At 39.9% G+C, this 19,924-nt stretch overlaps 1 protein-coding gene across 1 annotated transcript; it reads left to right on the forward strand.

Moving 5' to 3' along the window:
• The first annotated feature begins 3,314 nt into the window (after nt 1–3,314).
• On the forward strand, nt 3,315–14,111 carry LOC139226758 (fatty acid-binding protein 1, liver-like). The gene is made up of 4 exons (XM_070857753.1): nt 3,315–3,381; nt 5,879–6,051; nt 10,752–10,844; nt 14,020–14,111. Exons 1-4 carry the CDS (start codon nt 3,315–3,317, stop codon nt 14,068–14,070), a joined length of 384 nt encoding a protein of 127 aa, XP_070713854.1. The 3' UTR covers nt 14,071–14,111.
• The last annotated feature ends 5,813 nt before the right edge of the window (nt 14,112–19,924 follow it).

Raw genomic sequence — 19,924 nt, forward strand, 5'->3', positions numbered from 1 at the left:
GTTAATGGAACAAATTATGGAAATGATTCTTGCTCACTTTAAAAGTTGTGTTAATAATTGAACAAATAATGGAAATATTCAGATTTAATGTAAAATATATTTTATTCAAAAGTTTAACAAACAGTTATTTGTACTTGACTTTAATAACTTTAAAGTTTGTTACTAGAATAATTTTTTCAGTTAAGATCACTTACAAACTTTTTAAGATCACTTATTAACTTTAAACTTGTAAATTTACATAACATACAAAAATCTTTTAATTTAAGAAGTTACAACAGTAACAATAATAATAACAACAACAATAGACTGTAGGAAATCATGGAATGTCCCACCAAAACTCAAACCACTAGTCACAGAAGGGGCTGGCACCTCAATGGGCAGCACCTGCACCTCTTCCAAAGTCAGTAAAACAGTGGGGGCTTCATCCATCTGCATCCCCTCCCCCTCCCCCTCAACCCCAGGCTCTTGGTCTTGGGATTGGAAGATGTTCTCTTCTTCAGGCTCGTCCTCGTCTGAATCATCATCTGCATCATCAGGGTTGGTCTCAAACTCTGCAAAAAAAATAACAGAACACAGACAAATGGTTAGCAGCAGAGGAGGGGGCAGGGTGGGTGGCATGAGTAGGCTCACACAGCGCAGGCAGCAGGCTGCTTTGAAGGACCACAATGAATGATAGCACATTGCACGAACCGAAGTGTAGCTGACGGAGACATCCCTAGGAACCGAAGCATTGCTAGCCCGCGCAGTACTTAACATTTAGCAAAGCCAGACTGTGGAACTTGCAGGACTTAACCTCTCCCTTGAGTGTGGGCCCAGCTTGTGCAGTGGTGGTTGCTTTTCTCCAGGCAGGACACATCAAAGCAGTGACCTTCTCTTCCAAGGGTGTCAGTGGCTGCAGATTTGCCGGGCCTCCTCCTGTTTGAGTTCTTTCCCTTTTATTATGTGCCACCTTCCTCTGCAAAGATGAAAATGCAACTTTTTAGAGAGGGTGTCTTTTTGCTGGGTGGGACAAATACAGCTGGTCAAATTTACAATTACAATTCCATTGAATAAATGAAAATATTACTTACACTAACTACTTGACCAAGGTCCTGCCACTTCTTTTTACACTGGCCTCCAGATCTCGTGGTGGTCACCATTGTACAGTAATCTTCTGCAACTTGGTTCCAGCATTTCTTCATTTCTTTGGGTGGAACTTTTATGTGACCTGTGCTGGTGTCCAGCTCCTGCCATCTGGTCTCAATCACAGTAACTAGTGCCTCCACTTCAGCCTGTAAGAAATTCTTGGTCCTTGCACTGCGTTGCATCTTGTATTGCTGCAGATCCGATTTTCCTAATGTTCTCACACAGCACTCCTTCTCACACAACTGGCTCTTTAAAAATGGCCAATTGTCAACCCGGAGCTGTACTGTGCATGTGCGTCCACTGAAATAATGTCAAAAACATCACACTTTTTGTCGCTCATGCGCAGAAGGTGCGGCATTATTTTTTCGGTGCAGACAGCAGGCTCCACCCCCCGAGGCAACTGGACACGCTGCGCGGCGCAAAATTTGAATTATAGATCGGGGAAACTTTGGCAAAATATTTCTAGCGCATTTCTAGCCTAGAAAAACGGGCATAACTCTGGCAATACGCCAGAAAATGGACTTGGGCAAAATTGAGTCCGAAGAGTGTAAACTTTGGAGTTTATAAAAGTTTAAAAAAAATGTTTTTATAGGGTTTTCTGTTTGAAAATGTTTTTAAAAACCTTGTGAATACTTCTGAAATTCCAACAGTTACACAAGTGCAAGTTATTCTTCAAGTTGAACATGCTTCTCATAAAACAGATTAGGAGGCCTTATGTCAAAACTTATAATGAAGCTTAAACTCCATTACTCACCACTTCACCTGGAGATCCTTTGGGCAATCGACATCAAATTCCATGAATCCCAATCCCAATTTAGCCTGAAATTACAGAGTGCAATCTCTCAATGGCATGCTGTTTCTCTGTTTGTACATGCAATGACTGATCTCAAGTACTTCAGAATGCATTCTTTTAAATTGCAAGCTGGGAATCATGATGAATGACGCATATTGCATCACTCATTGAGTATGTTGGTGTGCTGTGAAAAAGGACATAGCACGGGACCGTAAATAATCGAAGACTTTACAGAAACATTGCTATTGGCACTCAACAACAACATGTATTTATATAGCGCCTTTAATGTAGTTAAACATCCCAAGGCGCTTCGCAGGAGTGTTATAAGACACAAAATTTGACACCGAGCCACGTAAGGAGAAATTAGGGCAGATGACCAACTGTGTGGTCAAAGAGGTAGGTTTTAAGGAGGAAAGAGAAGTGGAGAGGTTTAGGGAGGGAATTCAAGAGCTTAGGGCCTAGGCAGCTGAAGGCACGGCCACCAATGATTGAGCGATTATAATCCGGGATGCTTAAGAGGGCAGAATTAGAAGATATCTTGGGTGTGGGGAGAGAATGAGGGGGTGGGAGGGGGAGGAGGAGGAGGAGGAGGAGAGAGAGAGGTGTTGTGGGGCTGGAGGAGATTGGAGATTAGAGATAGGAAGAGGCGAGGCCATGGAGGAATTTGAAAACTAGGATGATCTAATAACAGTAATCAATTATTACGGTTTCATACACAGTGTATGAAAGGCCTGTTACATGACTGCTTTGTGTCAACATAGAGCAGTTTCAGACACTCATTGATTCACAATGGGTAGTATAACTTGGGATTTAGGTGGCAGTATGGCTGCAGTCTGGCATAAATAAAAGTTCCAAATTTCCCAGATGGGACAGTAGGTTTTTAGAGGGTGGAGAGAACACAGTTGTTTGTGTTGCCCATATCAAAGTTATGGACGATCCAACCTTAGCAGCAACTGTGAACTTTTTCATCTTTTATTGGTGCCTTTTAGCTTCTGGTAACTAACTTTGAAAGCATGTGTAGCTTTATGCCTAATTTCAACAGGAACATCTAATAGTTCAGGTGACATATAATCATCAGCTAGAAAATATAATTATTGTAGGCCACACGATAAATGGTGACGCCTTTTTCATTACTTTTGTTCAAAAACAAGCCTCAGCTGCCTTGTTTTTCCATTGGCAGTCCCCTGGGTTACCACTGGTAATCCTGTATAAACAGAACATTACCATATTATTTACAGATTCATGTGCTTGATAGTATGGCAGTAAGTCATTATTAATATTACTTATCGAGGAGGTACTCATTCTATTTCTTGAAAATTAATTTGAAGACAACTCTAAGAGCTGCCAATATTCTCCAGAATCAGTTCTCAACTACTTCACAGCAAATAAATTCCAAATGGCTTTCAATGGAAAGTTCGAATTGGAGAGTCAGGAAAACTTCGAACAACTCATGAAAGGCCTGGGTAAGTTTAAACTGCAACTTACTTAATTTTGTGTTTAAATGCCTTTGTGCCGGGCATAAATCAATCAATACAATGGACAATTAGCTGCTTAAAGGCTGTTCCCATTTAGGCGAAAATGAAGAGGCTGAATAGTAGCTCGCTTATCTGATCTAAAGATTTGTGTTGCACTTTGTTTTTCTTCTTTGTTGAGAGGCGCTGCATTAAGATGTTGTACTGGAGTCGAAGTAAGAAACCAAACTTGTCCTTATTATGTAGGACATCAGCTACTTTGAAAATACATTTTCAGATTGGCACAGTTATCCATGTTACTCAGCACAGGTGTAAATACTGCTTTGTAGAATCATATAATTACATGAAGGTGTTGCATTTAACCAGGTAAGCTGAAAAAATTGTGTTTTATTGTACAGGATACTGAAGAGTTCAGCAAAACTGTTTCTAGGGTACCAGTCAGAAAACAAAATGGAAGGGAATTTGAACAGTAACTTTACAATCTTCAACACTCTGCAATGCAATAAGGTTTTTCACAATGATCCAGCAAGGGGTTGAATATGAATTACAGCACGTGTTTTTTTTTGTTACCTCCCCATTTTACATCATATCCTAATTGTGATTAAATATCGAAAAAGGAAATGTTTAAGAACACTGATATATTGGCTCAATTCTTGAATCCCTTCTCACCAATTTCTAAGCCATCTCTTTGTTGTTTAATCCCCTTCAACTACATCTACTTATTTTCTTTGTCTTTGCTTGAGTTTTTAGCTAGTTAATCATCCAATTTAACATTCTTTGTGCAAATCTGACTTAATATTAGATTTAGTCTGTCAGGTTAGCTACAAACTGTACCATATTACCACTTATTTGATTCAGCATATTTCAGCTTTTCAGTATTTTCCATTCAGATGAATAACTTCTAAGTTTTGGTTACAAGTGTTTCCCCAATTAATAACTTCAGCAGAGTTCCTTTGTTTCCTGACAGTTTGCCAAAGTTATTCATAAAAATACTTAAACAACACAAAAAAGTCATTATCAACGGTGAAGCATGTTGCAGCACAGAGACATGGCAGCCTACAAATGGCAGGACCCAGGTTAAAGCCCTCTGTATTAAGTTCCTGCACAGCGACATCACTATGGGGAAGTACTGAATGGAGGCTTTCCGAGAGAGAAAATTAGAGGGAAAAGGCAATGCCATGTAATTCCTAGCAGCAGGTATGCAACATCATTGCCTTTGAGTGATGTATAACAGGACCTGGGGAGAGTACTAGAGAGACTGAATTTAAAAAAAATTAAACTGACTACAGTTGCAATAGTGTTTCATTATTTTATAAATGATTGCACCAAACAACATGTGTATGTGATTATGGAAACTGTTTAGATGACAAATTAAGCAGCTGCCCCACCTTTCCAAAGAAAACAACTTAGTTACAGAGCTCTGAAAGATCCTTATAATGGGAATGGAGTCAATAATTAGAATTATGGGGGTGGAATAGATCCTTATAATGGGTTTAAGCCAGATTGTTGTTGAAGGAGAACAGCTTGGCTTTGTATTTTATAATATGTACGTAAATTATATGGTGCTCACCCATCACCCCTGTGCTTGCTGGCCTACATTGGTTCCCCGTTAAGCAATGCCTCGATTTCAAAATTCTCATCCTTATTTTCTTCTTAAAACTGACCTCTTTGACCAAGCTTTTGGTCATCTGCCCTAATTTCTCCTTAATGTGGCTTGGTGTCAAATTTTTTGTCTCATAATACTCCTGTAAAGCGCCTTGGAACATTTCACTACGTTAAAGGTGCTATATAAATACAAGTTGTTTTTGTTTGAATTTGCCCCAGTCATAATGCTAATGCCAGTCTTGTTTTATATCTGAGGTGTTGCACTTACACAGTGCTGTATGGAAGAAAAATAACCTTATATTTCTGTAAAACAACTTACGGTAAATTTCAGCAAGATTGTGTGTGTGTGTGCGCGCAAACTTTGTTCCCATTTTGAAATTTACTATCTTGCCTTCTCTTTTATTCTCCTAGGACCATGCACAGGGGCTGTCAACATCAGGGAAATGTTAGGAATGACAATTGTGACCAAACCTATCTAAATATTAGGAGCTGTGTTCATTTTTAACAAGTGACCTGCACCAATCTATTCTGCATTTGTAAAACAAATTAAATGCTGTCACTCCTACAGGCACTTGGCCTGCAACCATTCCTCTTGTCAATACTGTTCTTAATTCAGCCAATAGGAACGTGCAACCTGGAGTGACTTTCTGCCTCCTTGTTTTAAAGTGTCTGACTTCCTGCGATAAAACAGAGGAGAGTAGGAATTTGTCTTGTGTTTGTACTGAGTCACCGAGCAAAATGTTCACACTCCTTCATTGTTGCAATGGGGAAACATCTTCTGTTTGACCTTTACTTGAGTACTCATGGTTAGGGAGTCTGAGGAGACTTTCCTTTTACCTTGGATAAATATTGAATTATTTGTGCATTTGTTTTTATTTGCTAGGATTTTCACATGATATCATTATGAAATATAAAGACATAAGCAGCATTATTGAATTTGTTCAAAATGGGAATTCGTTTAAATTCATTTATAATTTCGGCAGCAGAGTGATTACAAATGAATTCACCATTGGACAAGAGAGTGAGTTTGTGACTTTCACAGGGCACAGAGTCAAGGTAAGAATGCTCAATTTTTGTGGAAATAAGAAAATATATATTTTTAAGTGCCTTCAGTCTATTAAGCCAGCTCCTTCCAACAGTCCATGTGTAAATCTCAGTGTCTGAGGCTCCCTCTGCTGTATTGAGTCTTTTATAGAAGGCAGAAAACCACAGATAAAATTTCCAAAAGCACAAAAATGTAATTTTGTTTCCATGACGCCCAACAATAATTTGGTGAAATTATATTTAACTTGATTCCACCCTGGCCAGTTGCATTTCGTGAATGATATTCCAATGGCTCAAACAAGTTTGCAGCAAGAGTTCCATGGTGTATTTGGTTACCTATACCTGTAATTATCTCTCTAATCTTTCGCCTGTTCTTAATTAGATGTTTTTCCAGCTTTAGATTCTTCTATGATTCTTATTATTCAAAATTATTCAACATGATCCATTTATCTTGTGCTTCATGCCTCTCTATAACACAGAGCAGTCCTTTTGCATAGAACTCCTCATCCACAATTTTAAATACAGCTAAATAGCACTGAAAATGTAAACTGAAATGCATAGGTTTTTTAATGAAAATTTCTGCTTAATATTTACATTATGAAAAACTAAAGGAACTGTTTTTTTTGAGGCTGGGGCTATTTTTTGTCATTTCTACAAACTATTAAAAATGGTCTTGGGATTCCAAAAGTACTAAGACTTGCATTTATAGAACCGCTTTTCACAACCTCGGGCCCTCCCAAAGCAGAGCTGAGGAAGTGCTTTTAAAGTGTAGTCACTGTTGTAATGTAGGAAATGTGGCAGCCAATTTGCACACAGCAAGGTCCCACAAACAGCAACGTAATGAAAACAGAGAGTCGGGATAAATGGTTCATTCTCGAGTTGGCAATCAGTAACCAGTGGGGTGCCGCAGGGATCAGTGCAGGGACCCCAACTATTTACAATCTATATTAACGACTTGGAGGAAGGGACCGAGTGTAACGTAACCAAGTTTGCCGACGATCCAAAGATGGGAGGAAAAGCAATGTGTGAGGAGAACACAAAAAATCTGCAAAAGGACATAGACAGGCTAAGTGAGTGGGCAAAAATTTGGCAGATGGAGTATAATGTTGGAAAAAAAAATCAAAGAGCAAGTTATTATTTGAATGGAGAAAGATTGCAAAGTGCTGCACTACAGCGGGACCTGGGGGTATTTGTGCATGAAACACAAAAGGTTAGTATGCAGGTACAGCAAGTGATCAGGAAGGCCAATGGTATCTTGGCCTTTATTGCAAAGGGGATATAAAAGCAGGGAAATCTTGCTACAGTTGTACAGGGTATTGGTGAGGCCACACCTGGAATACTGCATGCAGTTTTGGTTTCCATATTTACGAAAGGATATACTTGCTCTGGAGGCAGTTCAGAGAAGGTTCACAAGGTTGATTCCAGAGATGAGGGGGTTGACTTATGAGGAAAGGTTGAGTAAGTTGGGCCTCTACACATTGGAATTCAGAAAAATCAGAGGTGATCTTATCGAAACATATAAGATTATGAGGGGGCTTGACAAGGTGGATGCAGAGAGGATGTTTCCACTGATAAGGGAGACTAGAACTAGAGGGCATAATCTTAGAATAAGGGGCCGCCCATTTAAAACTGAGATGAGGAGAAATTTCTTCTGAGGGTTGTAAATCTGTGGAATTCGCTGCCTCAGAGAGCTGTGGAAGCCGGAACATTGAATAAATTTAAGACAGAGATAGACAGTTTCGTAACCGATAAGGGATTAAGGGGTTATGGGGAGCGGGCAGGTAAGTCGACCTGAGTCCATGATCGGACCAGCCATGATCGTATTAAATGGCGGAGCAGGCTCGAGGGGCCGTATGGTCTACTCCTGCTCCTATTTCTTATGTTCTTATGTAATAATGACCAGATAATCTGTTTTTAGTGATGTTGGTTGAGGGATAAGGACACTGGGGAGAACTCCCCTGCTCTTCTTCAAAATAGTGGTAATTGATTATAACATTGTGTGACAACTTCAAACTGTACTCTCAATAATCCTCAGGTAGCGCTTTCCGGGAAAAAAAAATCCCATTTGCAGATTCCCAGAAACTAGCTATACAAATATTTCAAAGTCCAAAATAACCTGATTTATCAGAATATGTGAGACTTACCATATGAACTTTAAGGAAATGTTGAAAGAATTTACTGGCGGATGTACTGTAGAGATTAGCCAATTTGTTGATATTAGTTTATCTCTGGTCTCTTTAATAATCCGGATCGACTGCAAACCAACATGGTGGGTATATTGTATTTAACCAGAGTTTAAGATAGAATATAACACACTAGTTATACAGTAAAAACATATGACCGTGACAAGCAGCTGGTACCGGTCCCGATCGGACAGACAGACAGCTGGCGTGCGTGAGCAGTTCTCTAGCTTATGGCCTCTCCTCTTCTCGTCTAGAGCATCCAAAAGTGTAAACTTAGGTCAGCATAGGTCCACTCTCAGAAGAGCAGCCCCACTCTTGTATGGCTCTCCCCTTCAACAGCTGTGCTAAAAAGCTCTCTAGGTCATTTTTTAAATTTTTTTTTAGGGGTGACCTCAGATGGAATATCAACAAGACCTTTTAACCTGTAGACATTCCCCTAAAAACTCAGTACCCAATGGCACGTTGAGTTCTTTGTCTCAATTCTTGGATGAAAGCCCACACATAAAAGGATCTCATGTTCTTTGCCAATTTGTCTTTGTTTATACTTTCTGAAGGTTCCTCCATTGGAATTCATCTTATCTCTCATGTCCCCATCCTCCCAAGTTTGGAGTCAGACATGTCATTCTCGCCCTTCAGATGTTCAGAGTTGCTTGTTATCAGTTATTTATGTTCACGCTGTTCAAGTAGCTTTAGCTATGCAAAACTAACTTTCATTCCAAACTATTTTACCATGGAATGAATCATTAGATTCCCAAAGATATCCTCTATTTTACTCTCATACACTGGTTAACTTACACATTTTGAAGTAGTTTTGTTAAACAAAGTCAAAATCCTAACTTAGCATTATAATATGGTTATTCGCAGTAATGGGAGAAACATAGGCATTGGCCCTTAGTTGGTCAAATTAAAGATACATGAAACAACCTTCCTAGCACACAAACAGCAGATAGCTAGACTGAAAACAAGGTCATATATGACTGTCATAGTGCAGAATGCTATAACATCTGCAGGGAACCAAAAACATAAAGCAGATTCTAAGCATCTATCTAGTTATTCTAATACTATCTGAAGAGACTCTGTCTTCAGCTCTAATACAATCATGTAAACACGGCATCATTCGCATAACCATATACATTTTAGACACCCCTGACTTCTAACAGTACTGAAAATGACCTGTCATGTATGTACTTTTGGGATTACTAGCCACTAGATGGCATCACTGTTGGAGGCCATTGGCCTGCACCCAAGTATAAAAGGCCAACCATTTTGTATATTAGTCACTTTGGGCCTTAATAAAGCAGAGTCAAGATCATACCTCTTGGAGTTAAACAGTACTACTCAGTCTAACAGTTATTGCATACACAACAACCTCAGAGCTGGGGGCTGGTAGACTAGGCAAGGTAGAGCATTGAAACACATTCCATCTTCCAAACACCTCCACAGACCCACCCCAGATCAGAGATCATGCCCCTCCCCCAATTGCACTGACCGGAGGTCATGAAAGTCTACCCTCCCTCAATAAGCAGACATCAAGACAGCCTCCCATTGACCATTGAATATAGTAGGATTAGGAGTCCCTCCTATTGAGGATGATCCACTTCTACACCAAAAAGGGATGAGTTCACAGGTGTTTCAATGAGGGACCTGACATTCCAGGTCCCAAACTACATACTGAAGGGTGGAAGATGCCTGTGCGTGGATTCTTTTAACGTGGGGTGGCCGTTGCACACCAGCCACCACACGGGCTTGACAGAGCTAGGTCTTGATCCAGTGGCAAGGGTTAACCAAGATGACTGGAGACCAAGCTCTGCTGCACGGACCTAGTGCACACACATGCTCCTACTATCCATAGATCACAGTGTGGGCTGGCCCATGCTGCCCTGGGCCCTCACCTCTTCTGGGCCCCAAGCATTGAATATATGTACGCCTGAAAGGCAGAGTAGTGATTCGGGTCATCTTGCCAAACTAAAGTAAGTAATGGATAGGTATTATTTTCACACCCTCCACTGAGGTCATAGCGGCTCTCTTTCCCCGACTCCTGCACTGAATAGTTTGGGCATAAATCACACACCCAACTACCACCGTGCAGAGATTTTGAAACCCATTGCTGTTGCAACACACAGTCTTGTTACTGGCTACTAAAAGAAACATTGTATGTTTTTTTTACTATTGGCATTGTTGTGGGGCTGCAACAAACTTGCTGCGTATTCTAAAAATCATCAGATTGCCACAATATGCTGGAAAATTCTCAGGCAAAGGGAAGTTAATGGAGTCTTTTTAACATTAAATCAGTAACCGGTGGAACCAGTCCGAGGCTGGTGCAAACTCTGCGCACACAACAAAGGAAGGAGGCCTAAAGCCAAGTGGAGCTTCACACATTCCCAAGCACATGGACTAACTATTGTTGCCATGTATTGAGGCTAAAAAGAAATGATAAATCAGCAGCATCAGAAAATGCTGCACTATACCCTAGGATTGTCGGGGCCTCTTTTCAAAGAGACTTTACATCATCCTGTTGTTTGGTTTTAGGCTTTGGCGAAGCTGGAAGGCGAGAATAAGCTTGTTGTCACAATGCAGGGACTGACTGCAGTCATGGAGCTGAATGGAGACAAAATGATTGAAGTAAGTTACTGTTATTACTGGCACTGCTGCAGAATGAGTTGCAGCTGATCTTTGGGATTACTCAAAGTCTTATCAATGGCACGATTCTGTGAGTTCCAGGAAATCTGATTACATTAGATTTCTGGAAACCTCTCTTTAAATCATGGACTTGAGTATTCAGTTCTGAAGTTTAATTTAGTTATGTCTTGTATTTATGTGTCAAGTGAATACAGGGTACATGTACACAATCAATGTATGCATTTTAAAAACCAAAATAGAATAAAATAACATTTGAGCTCATTCTGCTATTATAAACTAAACTGGAGATACCATCATTCAAGTTACTGAACTAGAACATAAATGTCATAAAGACCATAAATGTCATAAAGACCATAGATACCACAATCGGAGCAGTAAAGAGTTATGATGAATGTCTCAAATTATCTAAAATAACATGGTGTTAGCTGAGGGTCAAAGGTCATAAGCCCTGCTTTAGGCATACTTAAAGTCCCTAACTAGCTAAGTAATGATGAGCTTGATTCCAAATTAAAGGCAACAGGTAATACTAACCGTCTATTGAATGCATATCTAGTCAAGCTGACACCTAAACTGATTAAAGAGCTTGTGTAGCTAGTGTGGGTGATGGCGAATTATTGGGGAAGACACCATGAGTAGGAAAGTTCTTCTGATATAATGGGGGCAATATTAACCGAACCCACTTGTTGTGGAAACTGGTGGGATCAGCTGCAATGCTAGTTTTACATCTCGCCCAATTTTACTCGACTGAAAAATCTTGCACAAACATTGTCTAATATTTATCACAATTAACAGGTACAAAGCTATTTTGAATTGGCGATTCCCAGGCTGAATGGATATATTGAGTTGAATTTTCAGGCCTCCATTCCAGTAGAAATGAGGCGAAAACAATCAAAGTGGGTTGTAAGAAGTTACTGCTCCATTACTGTCAGCACAGTGGCCATTGTCATTTTGCTGGGGTCCTACAAGCGCGTGGCCCAAGCAGCCGCCTGAACAGGTTGCCCAGCTGATTGAAATATTTAAATAGGGTTCCTATGACATCAATGGGACCCCATTGCCATTTTTGGACTGAACTGGGCAGCGTTTGAACCGGGCAGAGCTTGCGCTGTGCACGCTCCTCCCAATATCAGCTGGAGAGACAAAAGGTAAGTCAGACTTTATTTTTGTGGGTCTGGGAAGAGCAGGAGTAGGGCCCCAGCCACTGCATTTCCGCCCCCCCCCCCCACCCACCTCCAGAGATTGGGGTCTCCCAGGAACCTACCTTCTGGTCGGAGGTTGGCCAAACCACTTGATTCTATGGTGGCCCAGAGCCAGCAGACTGTCCCAGAGTGCTCGATTTCTGGCTGCAGCCCACCGGCCCAAAGCTAATGAGACCCGGTCCTCAAAATGGACCAGCTGTTCGCAAGCTCCGCTGACCAGCCACCCGAAGTCTGCTCTGGGAGAAAACCGACCCCATTGATTTTCTTAACACAAGTGATTCTAGCCTTTTAAATTGTTAAATATCACTGTAAATTCACGCTCTAAACCTCTTCGCCTCTCTACCGCCCTCTCTCCTCCTTTAAGATGTTCCTTTAAACCAACCTCTGCGACCAAACTGTTTTTCCACCTAATATCTCCTTGTACGGCTCATTGTCAAATTTTCATCTCATCTGTGAAAGTGCCTTAGAAGGTTTTACTATGTTAATGGCATTGTATAAATGCAAGATGTTATTGTTGTCCCTAACTCTCATGTCTTCAAAATTGAATACAGTTACAGCAAGTAATAGAAATGTTTATTATAGCTTACAAAGTATAGTAACATCGTATATGATTTATAATTTCCACCGGGCAGTATATTAATTTTAAACGGCCTTGTGCAACGTCAGAGGATTTATAATGTGTCTTCTGAGATTCTTCAATTCAACAACAACAGCTTGTATTTATATAGCGCCTTTAATGAAATGAAACATCCCAAGGTACTTCACAGGAGTATTAGGAGATAAAACTTTGACACCGAGCCACATAAGTAGAAATTAGCGCAGGTGACCAAAAGCTTGGTCAAAGAGGTATGTTTTAAGGAGCATCTTAAAGGAGGAAAAAGATGTAGAGAGGCGGAGAGGTTTAGGGAGTGAGTTCCAGAGTTTGGAGCCGAAGTAACAGAAGGCACAGCCACCAATGGTTGAGCGATTATAATCAGGGATGCTCAGGAGGGCAGAATTAGAGGAGGACAGAGATCTTGGGGGAGGGGGTTGTTGTGGGGCTGGAGGAGATTAGAGATAGGGAGGGGCGAGGCCATGGAGGGATTTGAAAATAAGGATGAGCATTTTTAAATCAAGGCATTACTTGACCGGGAGCCAATGTCGGCCAGCGAGCACAGGGGTGATGGGTGAGCGGGACTTGGTGCGAGTTAGACATGGGCAGCTGAGTTTTGGATCATCTCTAGTTTACGTTGCATAGAATGTGGGAGGCCAGCCAGAAGTGCTTTGAAATAATCAAGTTATGAGGTAACAAAGGCATGCATAAGGGCTTCAACAGCGGATGAGCTGAGACAAGGGCAGAGATGGTGATGTTAGTGGTGAAAATAGGCAGTCTTAATTATGCTGCGGAAATGTGGTCGAAAGCACATTTCAGGGTCAAATATGATACCAAGATTGCAAACAGTCTGGTAAAACTCATATAACCACTCTTAGTAAAATGCTACCTTTCATATTGACTACTTAAAAATTATGAATCATTTCTGTACAGATTTTTTTTTACAGTACAGGGTATTAACTATTTCATATTAGGCAATTACATATAACATAAACAGAAGTAATATAGATAGAAATCAGCCAAAGGACATTCAGTATTCCAAATATCAGTAGATAGAAATTCTCAAGACCTTTTTCTTGGATTCTACAGGATCCTTAGCTATTAATTTCGGAGCTGTTCTTATTCTCCCTCCCGCTTTTCTTTACAGTCCCATGAAAAACTCTTATATTTTAGATACCAGGTCTGCGGAGGGGTCTACACTGAAATATTAACCTATCTTTTCTCTCTTCAGATACTGGCAACTAACTGTAATTCCAGCATATTCGGTTTATGTCCCTGATTAGCCTACACTGTGGGATACTTTGATAAGGTGAATGTAAAGCCAACAGTTGAAGTGATTCACTTCTGTACTTTGTCTGATTTCTTTTAGACTCTGTCCGATGGAAAAGTTACCTTCAAGAAAATTAGCAAAAGGATTTAAAGTATCGAAACTGGATTGAACAAAACGAAGCCTGAACGAGACTGTGTCAATTTATATAATTGAAATGAAAGCAACTTCATTAGATTAATAGCTATGAATGGATAATTATTGATATACTTCTGTATAAAAGTAGTATTTTTTTCATTCTCTCCATATTAAATCTGTAATGAATATTTGAAGTCAAACTTTGAAAATCTCTAGTCTCTGGCAGTTGGTTGCCCATTAAGTTGTAGGTAATCAGGGACAGAAAAAACTGACTTTTTGAAACAATTCTAACAAATGCCTAGAAGGAAAAATGTCAGGTTTATAAATAAGTAAATAATGTGATTTGTGTAAATTGAATAATGACAAGTGCCTTAAAGCGTTTTGCAATGAATTATTTTCATGTTTGAATTGTAATACAGTGAAACACTGTCAAAAGGGCGTTCTTTCCCCAAACTATTTTTGTTTGATATTAGAAATATTCTTATTAGGCTTTACTACATATGAACGATACTTTTTTATTGTAGATCAGGTAACCCGTGAGTGAAAAATCATAAATGAGTTATAAAGGTTTATTCACAGGTTGGATAAAACTTATATCCCACAGTTACCCCTTTAATATTATCTGCGGTCAATCTCCTGATCAGAGGTGCTCTTTTTCAAATTCAGAGAAATTGTTGCACTTAACACTGACACATCAGAAAGAAAAAGTCTTGAAAAACTTGCATTTATATAGTGCCTTTCATGACCACTGGACGTCTCAAAGCACTTTACAGCCAATTAAGTACTTTTTGAAGTGTAGTCACTGTTGTAATGTGAGAAACGCGGCAGCCAATTTGTGCACAGCAAGCTCCCACAAACTGTAATGTAATAATGACCAGATATTCTGTTTTTGTTCTGTCGATTGAGGGAGAAATATTGGCCAGGACACCGGGGATAACTCCCCTGTTCTTCTTTGAAATAGTACCATGGGATCTTTTACGTCCACCTGAGAGAGCAGACGGGGCTTCGGTTTAACGTCTCATCTGAAAGACGGCACCTCTGACAGTGCGGCACTCCTTCAACGCTGTACTGGAGTGTCAGCTGAGATTTATGTGCTCAAGTCCCTGAAGTGGGACTTGAACCCACAACCTTCTGACTTAGAGGCAAGTGCGATACCCACTGACCAACAACTGACATTACCTAAAGGCATAAAACCTGCTCCATTGCTCCCCAGCTTACATAGAATACTTCACAGAAACTCGGGAGCACAGGACAGGTTGTAAAGTGGCTGTGTCATATTGTAATTCACGCCTGGAAAATAGTATTTGGAAAAAATACTAAGGCCATTGGCTGTCTTTTGTTACATTGCTCTTTTCAAAAATTATTTAGGAGCTACCTATATTTACATTAAAAGACAAAGCAATATTGGATAGATAAAGTTACTAAACATTCATTAAATAAATAATCACTTTTTTTTGGTTTTTAATTGTGACTATAACCAAAGGAAAACTCACCTTCCAGATTTATCAGAAAAGATTTTCAAGATTGTTCGATATGGTGGAACAATCGGGATAATGTTAAGGCCAGCCCTGCCACCTGGAGGCCAGATTTTCTTTGAGAGGAAAACTGAATTAAAGTTATTTGAACAGGTCATGAATAAGTTTAAGGATATATTTTACTTTATTTATAAGAGAGCCCATTTTTCAGCGATCAAGTATTCAATTATATTGGCCTTTTCATTGCTAAGCCCCAATATCACTTTCCTTCATCTAGTCGACTCTTGATAATTTGAAGTTGATTTTTGCACTAAAACAAATTGGAATTATCCAGTGATTTGAATTAAGTTGAAGCAATGCAACTAGTACAGCAAAGTGGGAAATCAGTCAGAAAATGTTGAATTATCATATCATATTTGAATTAAGCAACCTCAAACTAAAAGGAGCAGGCAGTATTTTGACAAACCGATGAGTGGAAAGGAATTGTATTACAATACTAATGTGGCAAAAAGTCGGTTCATATTTTATTGATATCTCATGATATAAAAATAATTTGTATGTTTTTCACTGGTTTGCTTTCTGAACTGGTAATTTTTTAAATTTATTTTTACACTGCAATATGAATTATATTTGTCTACGTGAGAAATTACTGCTACCATTTCCTCAGGAATGCCTCTCCAATTTCCCAAAGTAAGAACTGAAAAAGTCTGTTCAAGTAAACTGGCTGAATGTGCAAACAATAAGGATGTTGCTGAATTGTGTCAACCTACTGTGTTGCATTAGAATTATTATTTGGGACAAGCACTTGTAACTGAAATGATTAAACTACTGCGGAGCCCTGAAATGACACAAGTTCCAGTTTGACTGGTTTATTTCTGGTGTGCGCTGGTTTGAACAGGTGGCATAAAAGGAGAAGAGACATTAGCTTTGTCAATGCACTTATTGTCCTCAGCAGGAACACAGTATAAAACATAATGTCATGTAAATTAGAGGGATTTCCATACAGATATAGTCATTAAACAAGTCACTTCTTCAAATGAAGAAATGGGAGTAAACTGGGATTTTAGTTGTTTATGCAAAGAACCAGATTAAACTAATGTTGGCATTACAATTCTGCCGCCAACAACTTTTAAAATTAAAATATATAACTGAATTCTTTAAGTTAATTTGAGTGGAGCAGCAAGCTTTCCAGCACAGGCAATAGCCTCCTTCTGTGCTGTAAATTTTTATGATTCTATGCAGCTTGTAACCCCATCAGGTTTGCCTGATGACTTGTAAGTTCCCGAGGCAGCATAGAGATCAATGGTATCTGCAAGAACTTCACAACTCCAACTGATCTGGAGAGAGACAGAGCCAGATGGGTTCAGAGTGCACTGGAGTAAGAATGATTTTTGTAAGTACCCTCTCTAGAGGTGTAAAGATACATTTATGTTCCATTTAAAACAAAAAGACTAATCAAAGTGCACAATTAAAGCTGTAATCCCCAGCTCCTATGTGGTAATGAGCTTAAAAGATTGTAAACTGGAAATCTCAGAAGCAGTCAGACTTTAAATGGTTTAAAATACTCGAATAGGTACTAAGCCTAGCTGCGGAAATGTTGCTATTTCAACCTGTTGCAGAGGGAGGCCGTTTGTTCCTTTCATATCTTTCCCTCAAAGCAGGCGGAACTGACTTTTAAGAGAAGTATTTTCAATGCATAGTACTTCTCCCTTTAATGCTTCCCATTTAAGTTGTTCCTAAGGATAGCTGACATTTTAGGATGGTATTATCACTCAGCTGCCATCATCCAGAGGCTTAGAAAGCAACCAGCTGACCATATGATCAGTTCCCTTTCTCTCCTGGCTGCTGATCTAAAGTTGCCATTCATTCCTTTCAGCCAAGAACAGGTACCGCTGTTTATAGTCTCTGGGCTTTTTTAAAAAGATGAGATGATACCAACAACCTGAATTTGTAAAGTACCTTTAATGTAAGGGACATCCCATAAAGTTTCACTGATGATTATGGAAATGCACACCACACCGTAAAGACAGATTAGGAGATGGGATAGAAAGCTTAGTTGAAGAGATAAGTTTTGAGAAGGTTTAAGGTCGAAGAGGTGGAGGGGCAGAGAGGTCTAGGGAAGGAATTCCAGAGATGAGGACCACGTGGCTGAAGGCCCTGTCACCAATGGAGGGGGTGAAGGAGAGAGTAAAGAACAGAGAGCTGAAATCTGAGCATTTAGGAGATTATAGTTTGAGGTAGGATGGAGCAAGGCCATAGAGGCATTTATAGCCAAGATGAAGATTTGAAATTTAATGTGATGGGAAACCAGTAAAAGTCAGCAGGAATGGGGATGTTGGATGATCGGGACTTAGTGTGAGACAGGACATGAATGGCAGAGTTGTGAACATGTCAGAGTTTATGGAGCAAGGATAAGAACAGCATTGAGTAGTCAAGTCTAGAAGTGGCGAAGGTATGTATATGGATTTCAGCAATGGTGGGGCTAACATAAAAACGGTGATAGGCAGTGCTGTGAATCTTGGTGCGCAATCTTGGGGCTGGGTTAAATGTAGTTTAAACTCAGCTCGGGGTCTAACTGGACACCCAGATTGCAAATGTTCTGATTCTGCCCAAGAGATAGGCCGGTTGGGTAATCAAGTCAATGGGAAGGGAGAGAATTTCGTGGCTGGAGCTGAGGCTAATGGCTTCAGTCTTCCGAGTGTTGAGTTGGAACAACTCATCCAGGACTTGATGTCAGATAAACATGAAGCATTCAAGAGGTCAAGAGAAGTGGCAGAGAGTTCAAAGTGGGTGTAATCACCATACATGTGAAAATTGGTTCAGAGTCTGAAGATGATGTTGGGAGATTGTATACAATCCAGAATAGAGGGTGGTGATAGAGCCTCGAGGGATTCCAAAGATTATACAGATCAAGAATTATCACACAGAATAAAGGGGGGAAGCTGAAAGAAATCTTGTCACAGAATGTCATTATATGTGTCAACCCAAACACTGCCGTCCGTGTCCTAATTCGCACCAAGTCCTGTTCACCAAACGACCCTGTGCTTGCTGACCTACACTAGCTCCTGGTTCAGCAACGCCTCAATGTCAAAATTCTCATCCGTGATTTCAAATCCCTCTTAGGCCTTGCCCCTTCCTATCTTGGTAATCTCCTGTAACCCTACAACCCTCCGAGATCTCTGCGTTCCTCCAATTCTGGCCTGTTTAGCATCCCCGATTTGAATCGCTCCGCCATTAGCAGCTGCACCTTCAGCTTCTGAGGCTCTAAGCTCTGGAATTCCCTCTCTAAACCTCTCCGCCTCTCTACCACTCTTTCCTCCTTTAAGATGCTTCTTAAAACCTATCTCTATGACCATGCTTTTCGATATCTGCCCTAATACCTCCTCATGTGGCTTGGTGTCAAATTCTGTTAGATAATGCTCCTGTGAAGCATGTTGGGTCATTTTACTACATTAAAGGTGCTATATAACTACAAGTTGCTGAATAGTGTAATCAGCAGTGTGACATGCTGCAGATATGCCAAGGAGGTTTAACCAATATTGTAATACACAAGTTTAAAAAAACAAAGTAACTTCACTCTGTATAATCTCTCATCCCTTCATACAGTTGCTGCACTGAGGTCCTCTTTGCAATAGATGGCACTCTATATGAAAGCTGCAGTTGTTAGTGCTACAGTAAGGGCCAATCATAAAGTATTACAACTCCCTGCTCTCACCAGGATAAAGGGAAATTCTGGATTGGATTCGAAGACGATACAAAACAGACTCTGAAGTGTGTGCAAAAGCAGCATTGTGTGTGCAAGGGTGTGAAATTAATCCCATTGTGTGAATACTGTTGGGTGTGGTGGGCTGTGAATTTAGTTAATAGTTTCATAGAAATCTACAGCCATTTGGTCCACTGCACAGGGGCCAGCTCTTCAAATGGAGATTTCTATTCTAATTTCATTTCATACATCATTTTAAATTATTAAAATATCCAACCCCCTTTTATTGTGGTCTCTGTCTCAATTGCTGTTTATGGTAAAGAATTCTATGCCCTAATGCCTTCTGTGTGAAAAGATTTCTTCTAACGACCCCCTTTGTTCCTTTCGTGGTCATTTTCAGTCCGTGTCCTGTTACTACCAATTTTCCAACAATCTTTTATTGTCCTCTCAATTTTTAATATAATATTGGAAACCTCGATTAGATCCCCTTAAATCTCCTTTCCAATAAGAAAATCCCCATTTGAGCTTTTCATCAATATAATTCCTAGTGTTAAACTTTGCCATATCCATCGTACATTAGGATGTTCAGAGTGGCACATGATATTCCAATTGTAGCCTAACTAATATCTCGTGCAAATTCAACATCATTTGTTTGCTTTTATATTCAATGTCTCTGCCCCTCCCCTCAAAT

The sequence above is a fragment of the Pristiophorus japonicus genome, chromosome 16 (assembly GCF_044704955.1).
Source record: "Pristiophorus japonicus isolate sPriJap1 chromosome 16, sPriJap1.hap1, whole genome shotgun sequence".
Lineage (NCBI taxonomy): Eukaryota > Metazoa > Chordata > Chondrichthyes > Pristiophoridae > Pristiophorus > Pristiophorus japonicus.

Bases quoted from the DNA above. Each gene is read 5' to 3' on its own strand.
- LOC139226758 (XM_070857753.1), top strand. From the start codon at position 3,315: ATGGCTTTCAATGGAAAGTTCGAATTGGAGAGTCAGGAAAACTTCGAA. The intron at 6,052-10,751 runs GTAAGAATGCTC...GTTTGGTTTTAG, and splicing joins TCACAGGGCACAGAGTCAAG to GCTTTGGCGAAGCTGGAAGG. The intron at 10,845-14,019 runs GTAAGTTACTGT...GATTTCTTTTAG, and splicing joins ATGGAGACAAAATGATTGAA to ACTCTGTCCGATGGAAAAGT.